General features: G+C 35.1%; 1 protein-coding gene across 1 annotated transcript in view; it reads right to left on the bottom strand.

Moving 5' to 3' along the window:
- Window positions 1-248: 248 nt before the first annotated feature.
- The window catches only part of LOC132728411 (AAC-rich mRNA clone AAC4 protein-like), a 53,627-nt gene continuing 37,145 nt past the window's right edge, over window positions 249-16,730 (bottom strand). The window contains exon 3 of the mRNA XM_060714057.1: window positions 249-3,277. Coding sequence (XP_060570040.1) covers window positions 3,084-3,277 — 194 coding nt within the window. The 3' untranslated portion in view covers window positions 249-3,083. The remainder of the gene's footprint in view (window positions 3,278-16,730) is intronic.

Raw genomic sequence — 16,730 nt, forward strand, 5'->3', positions numbered from 1 at the left:
TTAACCCACCTCAAGCAAGTCACCGAGGAGGAGCGTGGGAGAGACTGATTCGTTTACGAGAACTATTTTGAAATCATTAATCAAAGCAACAACTTCTTACAGATGAGCAGCTTCTTACTTTGATGACAGAAGCCGAAAGGGTTCTCAACGATAGACCAATAACCCTGTTAGTGACGACCCAAATGACTTGTTAGCCTTAACTCCAACATGTTTACTATTAATGAAATCTAACAGCAGTATTCCAAAGGGAGTGTTTAAGAATGAAGACAATTATGTAAAGCGTTGGTGGAAACAAATACAATATCTGGCTAATATATTTTTTGGAGAAGATGGGTCCGTGAATACATACCGTCCCTGCAAAGTCGTTCAAAATGGCAGAGGAAAACTACAGATTTGCGTGTTGGTGACATTGTGTTAGTTTCTGACGAGAATACTACAAGGGGACAATGGCCCTTAGGACGCATTATTCAGATACGAGAAAGCCGAGATGGACATGTTAGAAGTTGTGTTGTGAAATACAAAGACACTGAATCAGTGAAATCTATTACTAAATTGTGTCTACTTGAAAGTTCACCTTAGCCATGTTGCTTATTGACACTTTAAAGTTTAAAAGCTAAGCTTAAACATTAAACATTCGAATATACATATATTTAAGTTTAAAAGGTCTAATTTGTCTCTTTATTGTAAATGTACTAGTTATTGCGATTTATGATGAAATTTAATAGTAATTTCATGGCGAGGACTGTTAGAAACGTATTGATTTCTAAGTACTTCAGATTTGTGAACGTTGTTAATGGCGTCAATATGTTACGCTACTTTACGCGACGTAAGATGTCGACGTCATCATTTTTGTTTTGTTTTGTTATTGAGAATCTCGTCAGTTTTAAATCTGGAACTTGATGTATTGAGACAAGTCAAAATCGGTATGTTTAATTTAACAAAATAACGCACTTGTTTTAAAAGATAATTTACAGTAAGATTCAAATTTAAAGGTACAAATGTTCTAATTAGATTTATTGTGTAATTCATATATAATTTATTTATGATGTGAATGTTTTTATGTTTATTATTTATTGCGAAGTACAAATTGTAAATGAATATTTTCAGAGAATCGCTTATCAACGCTTATCAACGCTTATTGACGTTTATCAAGGAAATAAAAGTTAAAGGCGCATACTCGTTTAGATTTATATTTGAAGTAGAACCCAAGTTCCCGAACAATGCATATAGGGAAAATCAATGACCCCCTGGGGCGGGGCCAATTTTGACCCCAGGGCTTTTATTTGAACAAACTTGGTAGACATTCACTAGAAGATGTTTCATGCCAAATATCTAAGCTCTAGCTCTTACAGTTCTTTAAAAGAAGATTTTTTAAGTTTTTACTATATGCATATAGGAAAAAATCAATGACCCCCCAGGGCGGGGCCAATTTTGACCCAGGGCTTTTATTTGAACAAACTTGGTAGACATTCACTAGAAGATGTTTCATGCCAAATATCTTAGCTCTAGCTCTTTGGGTTCTTTAAAAGAAGGTTTTTTAAGTTTTTACTTTATGCATATAGGGAAAATCAATGACCCCCTGGGGCGGGGCCAATTTGGACCCCAGGGCTTTTATTTGAACAAACTTGGTAGACATTCACTAGAAGATGTTTCATGCCAAATATCTAAGCTCTAGCTCTTACAGTTCTTTAAAAGAAGATTTTTAAAGTTTTTACTATATGCATATAGGAAAAATCAATGACCCCCTGGGGCGGGGCCAATTTTGACCCCAGGGCTTTTATTTGAACAAACTTGGTAGACATTCACTAGAAGATGTTTTATGCCAAATATCTAAGCTCTAGCTCTTCTGGTTCTTTAAAAGAAGATTTTTTAAGTTTTTACTATATGCATATAGGGAAAATCAGTTACCCCCCAGGGCGGGGCCTATTTTGACCCCAGGGCTTTTATTTGAACAAACTTGGTAGACATTCACTAGAAGATGTTTCATGCCAAATAGCTTAGCTCTAGCTTTTTGGGTTCTTTAAAAGAAGATTTTTTAAGTTTTTACTATATGCATATAGGGAAAATCAATGACCCCCTGGGGCGGGGCCAATTTTGACCCAAGGGCTTTTATTTGAACAATCTTGGTAGACATTCACTAGAAGATGTTTCATGCCAAATATCTAAGCTCTAGCTCTTACAGTTCTTGAAAAGAAGATTTTGTAAGTTTTTACTATATGCATATAGGGAAAATCAATGACCCCCCGGGGCGGGGCCAATTTTGACCCCAGGGCTTTTATTTGAACAAACTTGGTAGACACTCACTAGAAGATGTTCCATGCCAAATATCTTAGCTCTAGCTCTTACAGTTCTTTAAAAGAAGATTTTTTAAGTTTTTACTATATGCATATAGGGAAAATCAATGACCCCCCGGGGCGGGGCCAATTTTGACCCCAGGGCTTTTATTTGAACAAACTTGGTAGACACTCATTAGAAGATGTTTCATGCCAAATATCTAAGCTCTAGCTCTTAGGGTTGTTTAAAAGAAGATATTTAAAGATTTTTCTTTCGGTTGCCATGGCAACCAGATTTCTGCATGGAATTAAATTCTTTGAACAATTTTTAAAGGTGACCACCAAAGGAACATTCCTGTGAAGTTTGGATGAAATTGGCTCAGTGGTTTATGAGGAGATGTCATTTAAAGCAAAAGTTTACGGACGGACGTCGGACGGACGGACGCCGGACGAAAAGCGATCACAAAAGCTCACCCTGTCACTTTGTGACAGGTGAGCTAAAAATAAAACCATGAAAAAATTGTGTTACTGAGTAGTATTCATGAGTATGTTAAAGTTGTTAATTGACGGTGGAATCCAATATTTTCTTGGAATATACAGCTTCATAAGACAGCTTTATGAATTGCAATTAAGTACGAAGTGATATTCCGTTTCAATACAATAGTTTTCTTGGCAGATTTCGCACAATCTTTCTTCTTTATCAGTGTTTCTATATCTTTCTTTTTCTTTTTGAAGTTCTTACTTAAAAAATTGACTAAAGCACATCTAAATTTTCTTATTTAACAGTCTCCTAATATTGTCTGTCCAAATTTATTTGTTCAAGTAAATCAAATTAAATGTCTTTACTGTCGTGGTGATCAAAATGACCGTGTTTGATTTTATTTCCGGCGGTATCATGTTGAACACTTTGATCAGTGTAGATGTCACGTCATTGCTGACAGACCACAGGTGCAATACCTGCTTTTTCCATTTTTCTTGATTGTTGTTGGTGGATTTTATCACACCTGAAACGAAATAAGACATGTAAGTTAATATGGGCAGGATGTGAAGTGGTTGCATACATGTACTTGGTTCAAACGAGCAGAATAGTTGCAAATTGACAGCATAATTATGGTGTCTCTCTACTTTACATTGACGTTATATGAACAAACATATAAAAAGTTTTTTCAGCAATGGTGACCTTGTCGGAACACAGCTTAAGAGTCTGTTTGAGTCAATTGCCGCAAAGTTTTGATGTATCTTAACATTTTGTGGTTCTCTGTAAGTCATGTCATTAGTTAATTCTCTGAATACCGATAATGGTTTGAGCGCTAATTTAAGTACATATAGGATAATGAATCATTTCTTTGGTGCTTTATGAACTAAATACCCCCGCATACCACATTGTCAGAATCAACAGTGGCCATTTAGAGCTCAAGGACAACCTCCCTGCATTGCTAAGTTATGTATTCTACATGCTTATGTATTCTAAATGCTTCAAATGTGAAAATGTCAAAATCAAGACGCTACAGACAGGCATTCTTAAGCATTTGAGCAGACAAAACTTATCATAGTAAAAATCCCTGTGACCTTGACCTATCACACAGTCAAGGTGCCAAATTTAACTAGGTCAGCAAACAGGAAGTGGATGAGCGACAGACCTTAAATCGAATCCCACAGTATGGGACCATGTGTTGATGCTGTATACCAAATATCAAAAGGCTGTGATAAGTAGTTGCTGAGAAAACTGTTACGAAAATTTTCTGGTCAATCCATATGTTAATGCTGTATGCCAAATATCAAGAGGCTGTGATAAGTAGTTCCTGAGAAAACTGTTACGAAAATTTCCTACCATTGAGCATTAATGTAGAAAATTTAACTAGGTCGGCAAACAGGAAATAGATAAGCGACAGACCTGAAATCGAATCCCACAGTATGGGACCATGTGTTGATGCTGTATACCAAATATCAAAAGGCTGTGATAAGTAGTTGCTGAGAAAACTGTTACGAAAATTTCCTGCTATTGACCATTAATGTTGAAAATTTAACTAGGTCAGCAAACAGGAAGTAAATGAGCGACAGACCTGAAATCAAATCCCACAGTATGGGACCATGTGTTGATGCTGTATACCAAATATCAAAAGGCTGTGATAAGTAGTTGCTGAGAAAACTGTTATGAAAATTTCCTGCTATTGACCATTAATGTTGAAAATTCAACTAGGTCAGCAAACAGGAAGTGGATGAGCGACAGACCTTAAATCGAATCCCACATTCTTGCACAGCAGACTGGCATTTCCGTGAGTTTTACCCATGCCGGAAATTTCATGAGTCGCGTGCCAAACAACAACGTCATTTTAGCGCACTTTATGAATGAACCGCGTTAAAATGACGTCGTTTTAGAAGGGAAATATGTGCTTAGGATGACGTCATTTCGCCGTTGTTATTTAAGTTGTAAGTTCATACGCTATTGTAAGAAAATAGTGATGGATGAAATGACTTTAATTTCCATGAACATTTATCATATTAAGGTAAACCACTTTAAATATGAAATAATATGGCAGAATATGCAAGAAAAAATATCTTTCATATGTTTGCGGTTCGGATCGGAATATCCGTCCCTCGGGAACCCGCCCATGGGCGGTAACTCGGCAAGCCTCGTTACCGCCCAATGGGCGGGTCCCCTCGGGACGGATATTCCGGTCCGAACCGCAACATATGACAGATATTATTAGTATGGGACCATGTGTTGATGCTGTATACAAAATATCAAAAGGCTGTGATAAGTAGTTGCTGAGAAAACTGTTACGAAAATTTCCTGCTATTGACCATTAATGTTGAAAATTTAACTAGGTCAGCAAACAGGAGGTAAATGAGCGACAGACCTGAAATCAAATCCCACAGTATGGGACCATGTGTTGATGCGCTGTATACCAAATATTAAAAGGCTATGATAAGTAGTTTGCTGAGAAAACTGTTATGAAAGTTTTGCCCCGCCCCCCGCCCGCCCAACATTCACCATACTATAACCCGGGTTTGCACCAGTGCAACCCGGCCAAAAATTAATACGGGTTATCTACTGGTCATGACTAGTCACAAGGTTATAATTATTGTGACCCCATAGGTTGTGTGCAGCAATGTAGGTTATTACAAATCTTACCAAATAAAATATGCATAAATTTTATGAATCATATAGGCCTCATACATTACATAAGACCTTCAAATGTGTATACAAAAAGCATTTTTAGGTTAATATCAAAATATCAACCAAGGCAACTTGACTTGTTGAGTTATTGGTCAGAAACCATCTTAAAGTACAAGGTCAATTTGACACTGACCCCTTGACCACAAAATCAATAGGGGTCATCTACTGGTCATGACCAATCATCATATAAAGTTTGAAGTTCCCAGGCCTAAGTGTTCTTTAGTTATTGATCGGAAACCGTTTTTACCTACAAGGTGAATGTGACCTTGACCTTATACCCAAAAATCAACAAGCAATTATCATAGTATTGCAAGCAATCCATAAAACCCCTACCGGTTAGAACCCCATCAACATTCTGAAGGGCCATTGGCCATTCACTAATGTTTCAATTTTTCTCTATTTTAAGTAACATTGTTGGAAAAGTTCTTTAAAAGTGATCAGAGGAAACAGTTTTTATGAACAGACAGACAAACAGACTGAAGGACACTCTAAAGTTAATATTTGAAACATCCCTGTTACCAAAATATAACATTTTTAAAAGCAAAATTCTTAAAGAGGAGATAACTCTTGAATTAAAGATGCAATTTCATAAAAATTTTCAGCTCTTTTTGACTTATCAAAATAGGAAGAAAAGATAAGACATGCATAATATCCAGACTGCCATCTACCCATATGTCAAGTTTCATAAAAATATTTCCAGTACTTTTTGAGTTATCACTGGATTCAGTTTATGTGTAAAAATTTGCCATATTTTCAGTCTATGTGTTGCCATACTGCAACCAGAATTTTCAACATAAGAAGAAAAGAAAAAGACGTGCATAATCTCCAGACTAACATCTACCGATATTACAAGTTTTATAAAAAAATTTCTATTACTTTTTGCGTTAACACTGGATCCAGTTTATTTGTAAAATTTGTCATATTTTCAGACTATTTGTTGCCATAGCAACCAGAATTTTCAACGTAGGAAGAAAGGAAAAAGACGTGCATAATCTCCAGACTGCCATCTACCCATATTTCAAGTTTCATAAAAATATTTCCAGTACTTTTTGCGTTATCACTGGATCAAGATTATGTGTAAAATTTGCCACATTTTCAGCCTATATGTTGCCATAGCAACCAGAATTTTCAACATAGGAAGAAAAGAAAAAGACATGCATAATCTACAGACTGCTATCTTCCGATATTACAAGTTTCATAAAAATATTTCTATCACTTTTTGCGTTTACACTGGATCAAGTTTATTTGTAAAATTTGCCATATTTTCAGTCAATTTGTTGCCATAGCAACCAAAATTTTCAACTTAGGAAGAAAGGAAAAAGACGTGCATAATCTCCAGAATGCCATCTACCCATATTTCAAGTTTCATTAAAATATTTCCAGTACTTTTTGCGTTATCACTGGATCAAGATTATGTGTAAAATTTGCCACATTTTCAGCCTAGTTGCCATAGCAACCAGAATTCTCAACAAAGGAAGAAAAGAAAAAGACGTGCATAATTTCCATACAGCCATCTATCCATATATGAAGTTTCGTTAAAATATTTTCAGTACTTTTCAAGTTATCGCGGGATCCAGTTTTGCCGACGGACGGACGGACTGACGGACTGATGGACAGACAGACTGACGGAGGGTAAACCTAAAGTCCCCTTCGGTAAACCAGTAGGGGACTAATAAGGGTCATTTACTGGTCATTGCCAATCATCATACAAAGTTTGAAGTTCCTAGACCTAAGCATTCTTTAATTATTTATCTGAAACCATTTTTACTTACAAGGTCAATGTGACCTTGACCTTTGACCCCAAAATCAATAGGGGTCATCTACTGGTCATGACCAATCACCATACTAAGTTTGAAGTTCCTAAGCTTAGGGTTCTTTAGTAATCACTAGGAAACCATTTGGTCTACGGACCGACGGACAGACAACTGCAAAGCAATATACCCCATCTTCTTTGAAGTGGGGGCATAATTAGTTATTGGGTGCACAAGCTTTTTTAGTCAAGGCCCCTGTGACCTTGACCTTTGACCCCAAAATCAACAGGGGCCATCAACTAGTCATGACTAACCTGCATGCCAAATTTGAAGACTATGGATCAAAGGAATCTTAAATTATTGGGTGGACAAGCTTTTTTAGTCAAGGCCCCTGTGACCTTGACCTTTGAACCAATGACCTCAAAATCAATAGGGGTCATTCTACTAGTCATGACCAACCTCAATGCCAAATATGAAGACTATGGGTCAAAGGCATCTTAAGTCATTGGGTGTACAAGCTTTTTTAGTCAAGGCCACTGTGACCTTGACCTTTGACCCAGTGACCTCAAAATCAATAGGGGTCATCAACTAGTCAGGACTAACCTGCATGCAAAATTTGAAGACAATGGATCAAAGGAATCTTAAATTATTGGGCGGACAAGCCTTTTTTAGTCAATGCCCCTGTGACCTTGACCTTTGACAGTGACCTCAAAATCAATAGGGTCATCAACTAGTCAGGAATAACCTGCATGCCAAATTTGAAGACTATGGATCAAAGGGATCTTAAATTATTGGGCGGACAAGCTTCTTTAGTCCCCTGGCCCCTGTGACCTTGACCTTTGACTTCAAAATCAATAGGGATCATTCTACTAGTCATGACTAACCTCCCTGTCAAATATGAAGATCAAGGGTCAAAGAAATCTTAAGTTATTGGGTGGACAAGTTTTTTTAGTAAAAGCCCCTGTGACCTTGACATTTGACCTAATGACCTAAAAATCAAAGGCGCTCACTAAGCCAGCGAGTCCATATCCCCAAACGACCAAACAGCGAAGGCCCTGCCGGCGACCCTTGGCTACAGATTTGATCAAAGGAATCTTAAATTATTGGGCGGACAAGGAATAACCGCACACGGCCGGACGGGGAGACGTCCAGACGGCCAAGCTGATTCCAGTATACCCCCTTACTACTTCGTTGTGCGGGGGTATAATTAAGCAGGTGAGTAGACTTTCCATAAGTTTCAATATGTTGAATTTAGATTTATCATTTATGTGTTACGACGCATAATCTTGTAGATAGGTAACTGGTATTATGCATTGTATATATCTAGTTATTTGTAGTAGTGTAAGTTATTTACATGTTAAGGTAAGCAGTAAGATAGTTAAAGTAATCAGGTACATTAAGATAATGACAAGATACACCATTAAATAGAACTCTGCAATGGTCAAATTGTGATGATTATTGTTTTGTGATTGCGTTAATGTCATAAGTTATGATTACGCATGATTGATAGTAGAACTAAATGTGATGTGGGAAGTAAAACTTCCGACTATTGTATTTCAGGTATGTCGCAATGAAACGGTTCGTGGTTCACTCTTTATTACTCATGTGTTATCTTTCAAAGTGTTGTATGTCTTATTTGTTAAGAGAAAATTTCATTTTTCAAAACAAATGTGTAAGTCTTAAGCATGAATTTTGGCGCCTTAAACATAAGATTCAGAGCCTTATGAAATTTTTATAAGAAAAGTATCGGAAGATTCAAAAGAAATAGAACAACTCATACGACAACCGTACAAAGATATGAAGGAAATAAAGAATAATCCTAATTTTGTAGTCACCTTTAAAAGGATTAGAACAAGAAGTATCTCGTTTGACGCATACATATCAAACATTAAGAGCAAAATTTCAGAACAATAAATTCATTAGGCAGAAACGTTTTTTATAATGTTTTTTAGGAAAAATTATCGGTTGGGTCGCTAATATGTCAACCGATGACGAATTAAGCTCTGTTCGTAGAAACTTGATAAATTTAGAGAAAACACCAAAAGCGATACTACATGTGGTCAACGAGAATTTAATCGCCTTAAATGTTACTGGCCGATCGACTATCAAAAATAGTGAAACGATCAATAAGATAGTGACATCTTTAGAACAAATGAGTACCTACTACCATAAATATAAAGATTGTATTCATCTTGAAGTTCTTAAGAAAACAATATTTGTTCAAACGTATTTAAGAATTTCGCATATTATAAGTTACAAAATTTTACAGAAATCATAGAGCATGGATTTTTTATTATATGAATACCTAAGTTCACAGTTGAACACATTAGCATTACATCATTATTGACCCAGTGATCTCATAATCAATAGGGGCCATCTTCTCATCCTGACTAACTTCCTTGCCAAATATAAAGACTGTGGATGAAAGGAATCTTAAGTTATTGGGTGGACAAGGAACAAGAGCTGCCCGTCCCTAGATTTGCCACTACTTGCCAGCTATTTCCACTGAAAAGGGTGGCATTAAGTGTAAAAAGGGTGAAATTAACTGGAAAATGACAAAATTCCACTCTTTTTCCACTGTAGTGGCAAAATTACCACCAAACGCCACTATCCTTTGGTGGCATTTAGGTGGCATTGGGTGGAAATTTGAACATAGACTTTTTTCATGGTGGCAAAAAGGTGGAAATTGGTAAAAAATGAAACTTAGTTTATTTTGAAGGTGGAAAAAGAGTGGCTTTTAGTGGAAAAGTGAAACTCTAACTATTTTCTGGGTGGCAAATTAGTGGAGAAAAACTTTGTGAATAACTTTTAGTCGAAAAGGGAAAGGGAAAACTGAGAAATGATTGTGCATTGCAGGGTTTAAAAGATTTATTTAAGTTAAAGCTCCAAACTGAAATAAATCTGTTTCTAGGTTTTATCAAAGCATCAAGTGAACTTTTTATCAAAAATAGAATAAATTAAAGTTAAACAGTTTGAAAATTTATCAGAAACTCGTATTTCTTAAAAATCTTTTATATGCAATACTAGAATGCCATGAACACAATTCAGATACAAAGTCACTGCCCATAATGGTATGATAATTCCAGCTGTAAAATAGCAGGAAAAGACACTGAAATTGGACCTAAAATCACTTTTCCAGGCGTAAAACACACATAATCAATTAAGAGCAAGAAAAATTAGAAAAGTATGGGGTTGCTTTATTTTCCATTTTTTCTTCTTTTTTTTTCAGTACTGTTCTTTAGGGATGTAAAGTTTGACTTAAAGTCAAAAATGCCTATTTAAAATAAAATTACGGCTGTAAAAGTGTACTTAGCTTTTTTAGTTGCAATCTGTACATTAAATAGTTGAAATGTTCTTCAATGACCAGAAAATGCATTTTTCTGCATAAAGTTTGTTGTTAAAATCTGCTACGATATTTAATGTCAATCTTGAATAAAGTTTGACTTTGGTCTTTTCTTCTAATTAAGATTGGTCTCTTTAATATTATTTTAAACTGATATCTGGTGAGTACTTACACTTTTCATGTAATGCTTACAATAATTAAAGTAAAAAATGCAAAGGGCAATAACTCCAAAAGTATGCAAAAGAGTTATGGTTCTTAAACACAGCACATTACTCACAAAGATCTATATCTGTGAAGTTTCAAATTAATATCTCCAATACTTTTTAAGCTTAATGATCAGAACAAAAATTAAGCATGGAGAAGTACAAAATGGCAATAAACCCCAAATCATGCAATAAAGAGTTATGGTTCCTAGGTCTTGTACTTCTCATCAATGAGATTTAGTTATATGTGGAGTTTAAAATTATTGTATCAAACATTTTTGTACTATGCTTTGCAGAATAAAACTTACACAGGGCAATAACTCCATAACTTTGCAGGAGAGTAATGTATTTTAAAGAAGAAAAAAAACATGAATCAAATTTGTTAACAATAATATTTAAATGCTATTTAATAAATATACATAAAAATAGATCAGCCTTCAAGATAATGAAGCAATGTGCTAGCTTATTATACATACACAATATAGTTTGCCGTTCAGAGGCTTTAAATCTGTTGTAAAAGTAATTGTGTGAAAAGTAAATATAGCTAATAATTCCTGATAATTTCTTATAATCAGGATAAGTAAATACTAGCTAGTAAATACTGCATCCTGTAAGATTTAACAGCGAGGCATACAACACAGATCTGATAAAACTACTGCTCTCTTATCTAGTAATCTCTGCATGGGGGTTAATAGTTTACTCAAGCTGACCAGACTGTTCCATTTGATTATTTTGGGAGAGGCAGCATTATACATGTTATATGTAGAATCTGTTTTAAAATAGCATGCTAAATTATCTTTCAAAAACTTATTTCTACTCAATCTATTTAGGTATTAGACATAGTTTATACATTCAAATGAATGTAAAAAATAAAATGATGGGTGCTATGGTTTTTGAATAATCCCTCACAGTTTAAAATAATAATGGAACTTTCCAGTTGTATCGTTGTAAAGTTTGAATTCAAAGGAATTGAGGTCGGTTAAAGCTTGCAAACACAAAGGAAATGATTGGTATTGTAGCAATTCTGGAGATATTATTTTGTTTAAAATGTAAGAGTGCATATTTTTGATTTCTCAAAGAATACATTAAAAGTCTTATTAGTGTGGCAAATAGAAATGAGAAGTTTTAATTGAAGTGTGAATGTGTAGATTATAGCACTAGACAAGAAGATAAACAGCAGAATCATTCCAAGTCAAAGTTTCAGGTAAGCAACTTTTACATATAACATTTATTATTATTTTTGCAGAAACTATTAAGTTTTTTAACAGTAAAAATATGAAGTGGAATTGTATAAAATTATGTTTTAAATTTGTTATGTTTGTAACTTGACTAAAAAAAGAAAGCTGAATTTACATATAAAGAATGTAGGAATGTAAAGAATGTAGGAAGAGCTTCATCATTTCATAAAAACAGTATGTTAGAAATTTTAAGTTTGAGAAAATAATTATAGAACTTAATCAGTAAGTACAATATCATTAATATGTACAATATTACATCAATCAAACTATAGATAACCAGGTACCTATTACTACAACTTTCATGCTATAAACATATGTCCTTGTGTGTCACATGTGAAGCAGATCAACAGTAACTGTTTTAATAGTAAGCTTCATTCCTTCATTGTTGTAATTCAGCTTTCATGGTGCAGTAGATATATAACCATAACTAGACAGTCTAGAGTAACAAGCTGTTAGGAGAATGACAGTTCATAACAGAAACAGCATTAAATAAGAATTATTCTTTTGCAGACACATAGCAATGAGGAGCAGCCTGGAGCAATGCACTTGTTCTTCAGTGGCTTTACAAAGGTATCTTGTTAATTCAAAGTTATTTTAGAATTGATAGGAAAGAAGTGTCACAGTACCCAATAAGACACTTTTCATTTCTTAATAAATATAGCTATTATGCACTATTTACAAACCTACTTTTATTCAAACTCTTTATGACACTTTAATTTGCATTTACATTTAGTTTTACAGATTTTAAAGTTTTTGTACACCTAAGTTTGAAATTTTTGTCAAATATTTATCCTGATGAAGGTTCGTTAAGAACTGAAACTGGAAGATTATTAAATTACTTATTACCTGCACTGATGTTGACGTGTTGTATTTCTTAATTTCTTTCTTATTTTAAAATTTTGGAGTTAAATACATATACCATGTTTCTTTTTCTGTCTTTACTTATTGGATATTGATAATTATATTTTAGGACCAACTGATGGTAGAACTGAGGCACTATGCCTCACATGAGAAAGGTACAAGGCTCTTCAGAATGCTATTCAATATAGAAGAGATTAAAGGCGGCTCATTGTTTGGTATGAGAAAATGGAACAGAGAGTCTGACGCCAGACCTGCTTGTGCAGACAAGGCAAAACTTGTTCTTGAAAGGTAACTAATGAACTGAATGAAAATATCATTTTTGATTCTGCGTATATTTTCTGCCTTGGAGTATTAATACATAAGAAAAGTTTGATTCTTCCTCGTCTGCAATGCTGTTTTGTTAAGGTTTTAATCATATCTATGCACTCAACTTGAATATAGAAATATCCAATAGTCATATAAAAAATTAATGTAAGCTTATGTTTTCAATTATTGTAACAATTATTCATAATATTTTTTTGTTTTAGATTGTGCGCTGGAAAAGTGGCTGACAACCCAAAGGACTGAAATCCATAGGGTGATTCTGCACCTCCTCAAACTGTCCAGGAATAATAAGATAAACTGAAGATAATAAATGGACTAATGTGTTGCTATTTTTGAGACAATTATTTCATATGGAGACATTAAAAAGGATTATTTTTTAAATTTGTTTGTTTCTCTTTTAGGGTACAGGGTGACTTTTAAGCAGTTTCCAGCTATTGCCACCCACAAGGTGGAAAATTTCTGAAAGGGTGAAAATAGGTGGCATTAAGCGGAAACTGAATTTGCCACTTTGTGGTGGAAAAATGGTGGAAAAGTGTCTAAATACTCCACCAACTTTCCACCGTAATGGTGGCAAAAGGTGGAAATAAGTGGCATTTGGTGGAAAATGAGTTTGCCACTCAATGGTGGCATAATGGTGGAAATTTGTCTAAATACTCCACCATCTTTCCACCATGATGGTGGCAATTAGTGGAAACAAGTGGCATGTAGTGGAAAAATGAGTTCGCCACCCTAAGGTGGCATAATGGTGAAAGTTTGTCTAAATACTCCACCAACTTTCCACTCATTGGTGGCATTAAGTGTAAAAAAGGTGGAATTAACTGGAAAATTATATACCATCAGTCCTGCTCAAATTTTTCACCATTTTCATGATTTGGGTGGCATTTTGGTGGCATTATTGGTGGAAAATTGTCTAAATACTCCACCATTGAAAAGGGTGGCATTTAAGTGGCAAATCTAGGGACGGGCGTCACAGGAGACAGCGAAACTCGACTTACAAGAGCCGGTTGAACCGGGTGATGCTCCCCGAATAGGTTTTGGACACAGGAAGGTATACCTCTTGTAGTATCAGAGTTATGTCACAGACAAAATTCAAAGTGTAAAAACAACCCAAATGTTGCGCGCGACACATTGTCTCAATATGGTGATCATTTCTGTGAAATAGTTGTAAAGTCCGACTTCAAATAACAAAGTTATGGCCCGGATATGATTTTCCTGCAAGGTCATGCTGTGACCTTGACCTTCAAGGTAGCGACCCAAATGTCTCAATATAATGATCATTTCTGTGAAATAGTTTTTAAATCTGACTTCAAATAACGAATTTTATTTTTATATATGAACCGGAAACAATTTTGCTGCAAGGTCATGCTGTGACCTTGACCTTCAAGGTAGCGACCCAAATGTTGCGAGCGACATGTCGTCTCAATATAGTGATCAACAGACGAACAAGCTGATTCCAGTATACCCCCCCCCTTTACAACTCTGTTGTGCGGGGGCATAAAAATGCAAGAGGGCCATGATGGCCCTATATTGCTCACCTTAAGGAATGAATCTTAAAAGTATGTTTCTTTTTAAAAACAAGCAACAGGTTTATAAAATTCTTTAAGGTGACAACGGAGTCAATTATCACTGAAAATACCTAAAATGAGATTTTTTGCTTAGTAGATTTATCATCCTTTTCAGGACATATTCGTGATTTAATTTTGGAAGCAGTTAGTCCAAAAATGTGTTTTTAAATGTTTTAAAACGGTACCTTTACCATTTTTATCTGCTATTCGTGTAATCTGTCAATTATCGATAACACTCCGCCCCCTGTTGAGGCATTAACGTGGGAAAAATATATCCGTGAATTACCAGTCCATACTATTCGTAATACATGTATTTTACAAATACCGTACATCTTTTTATGAATATCTCAACATTATATCGTCTACATTTTATAAAGCCTTTTTTATAAATTAAGAAATTGTCGGCCAATGCACGCAACATAATGTATGAAACATAAATAATTAAGCATAGCCGCAAATCGAACGACCACGGGGTTGATTAACAAGAGCCACCGCCGGGCGGGGGCAACGGTCGACTTTTTACTTTTTCTAAACGCAAACATAGAAAGGTTTGAACATATCTTAACGTTTTCTTTTTATAAATTTAGTTGGTCTGTCTTGTCACATTAGTTTTGTTTATTTATTTTATATATATATATGAATAGAAACATTACGCAATGTCTAAAAATAGCAACATGACGAAATTTCTAAAAATAGCAACAATGACGCAATTTTTAAAAATAGAAACAATGACGCAATTTCTAACAAGAGGGCCATATAGCCCCCCCCCCCCTCCCCCGGGCCAATTTTTACCCAAGGGCTTTAATTTGTTTATTTGAACAGACATTGTAGACAACCATAAGAAGGTGTTTCATGCTAAACAGCTAAGTTCTAGCTCATTGGGTTTTTTAAAAGAAGATTTTTTAAGTTTGTACTTAATACACATATAGTTAAAAACAATGACACCCCTGGGGCTTTTATTTGAACAAACTTTGTAGATATTTACTTAAAGATGTTTCATGCTTAATATCTAAACTCTAGCTATTTGGGTTTTTTTCAAAGAAAATTTTTAAGTTTTTGCTATACACATAAATTATAAGGAAAATCAATGACCCCCGGGGCGGGCCAGTTTTGACCCCAGGGCTTTTATTTGAACATACTTGGTAGGACACCCATTAGAAACATGTTTCATACTAAATATCTTAGCTCTAGCTCTTGAGTTCTTTAAAAGAAGATTTTTTAAAGTTTTTACTATATGCATATAGGGAAAATCAATGACCCCCAGGGCGGGGCCAATTTTGACCCCCAGGGCTTTTAATTTGAACAAACTTGGTAGACACTCATTAGAAGATGTTTCATGCTAAATATCTTAGCTCTAGCTCTTGGGTTCTTTTAAAAGAAGATTTTTTTAAGTTTTTACTAATATGCATATAGGGAAAATCAATACCCCCTGGGGCGGGGCCAATTTTGACGCCCCGGGCTTTTTTTTGAACAAACTTGGTAGACACTCACTAGAAAGTGTTTCAATGCCAATATCTTAGCTCTAGCTCTTTGGGTTCTCTAAAAGAAGATTTTTAAGTTTTTTACTATATGCATTTAGGGAAAATCTATGACCCCCTGGGCAGGGCCCAATTTTGACCTCAGGGCTTTATTTGAACAAACTTTGTAGACACCATTAGAAGATGTTTCATGCTAAATATCTTAGCTCTAGCTCTTTTGGGTTCTTTAAAAAGAAGATTTTTTTAAGTTTTTACTATATGCATATTAGGGAAAATCAATGACCCCTGGGGCGGGGCAAATTTTGACCCCAGGGCTTTTATTTGAACAAACTTGGTAGACATTCACTAGAAGATGTTTCATGCCAAATATCTAAGCTCTAGCTCTTACAGTTCTTTAATAGAAGATTTTTAAGTTTTTACTATATGCATATAGGGAAAATCAATGACCCCCTGGGGCGGGGCCAATTTTGACCCCAGGGCTTTTATTTGAACAAACTTGGTAGTCACTCACTA

This window comes from Ruditapes philippinarum, unplaced genomic scaffold (assembly GCF_026571515.1).
Source record: "Ruditapes philippinarum isolate M1 unplaced genomic scaffold, ASM2657151v2 ctg1501_1_1_1_1, whole genome shotgun sequence".
Taxonomy (NCBI): domain Eukaryota; kingdom Metazoa; phylum Mollusca; class Bivalvia; order Venerida; family Veneridae; genus Ruditapes; species Ruditapes philippinarum.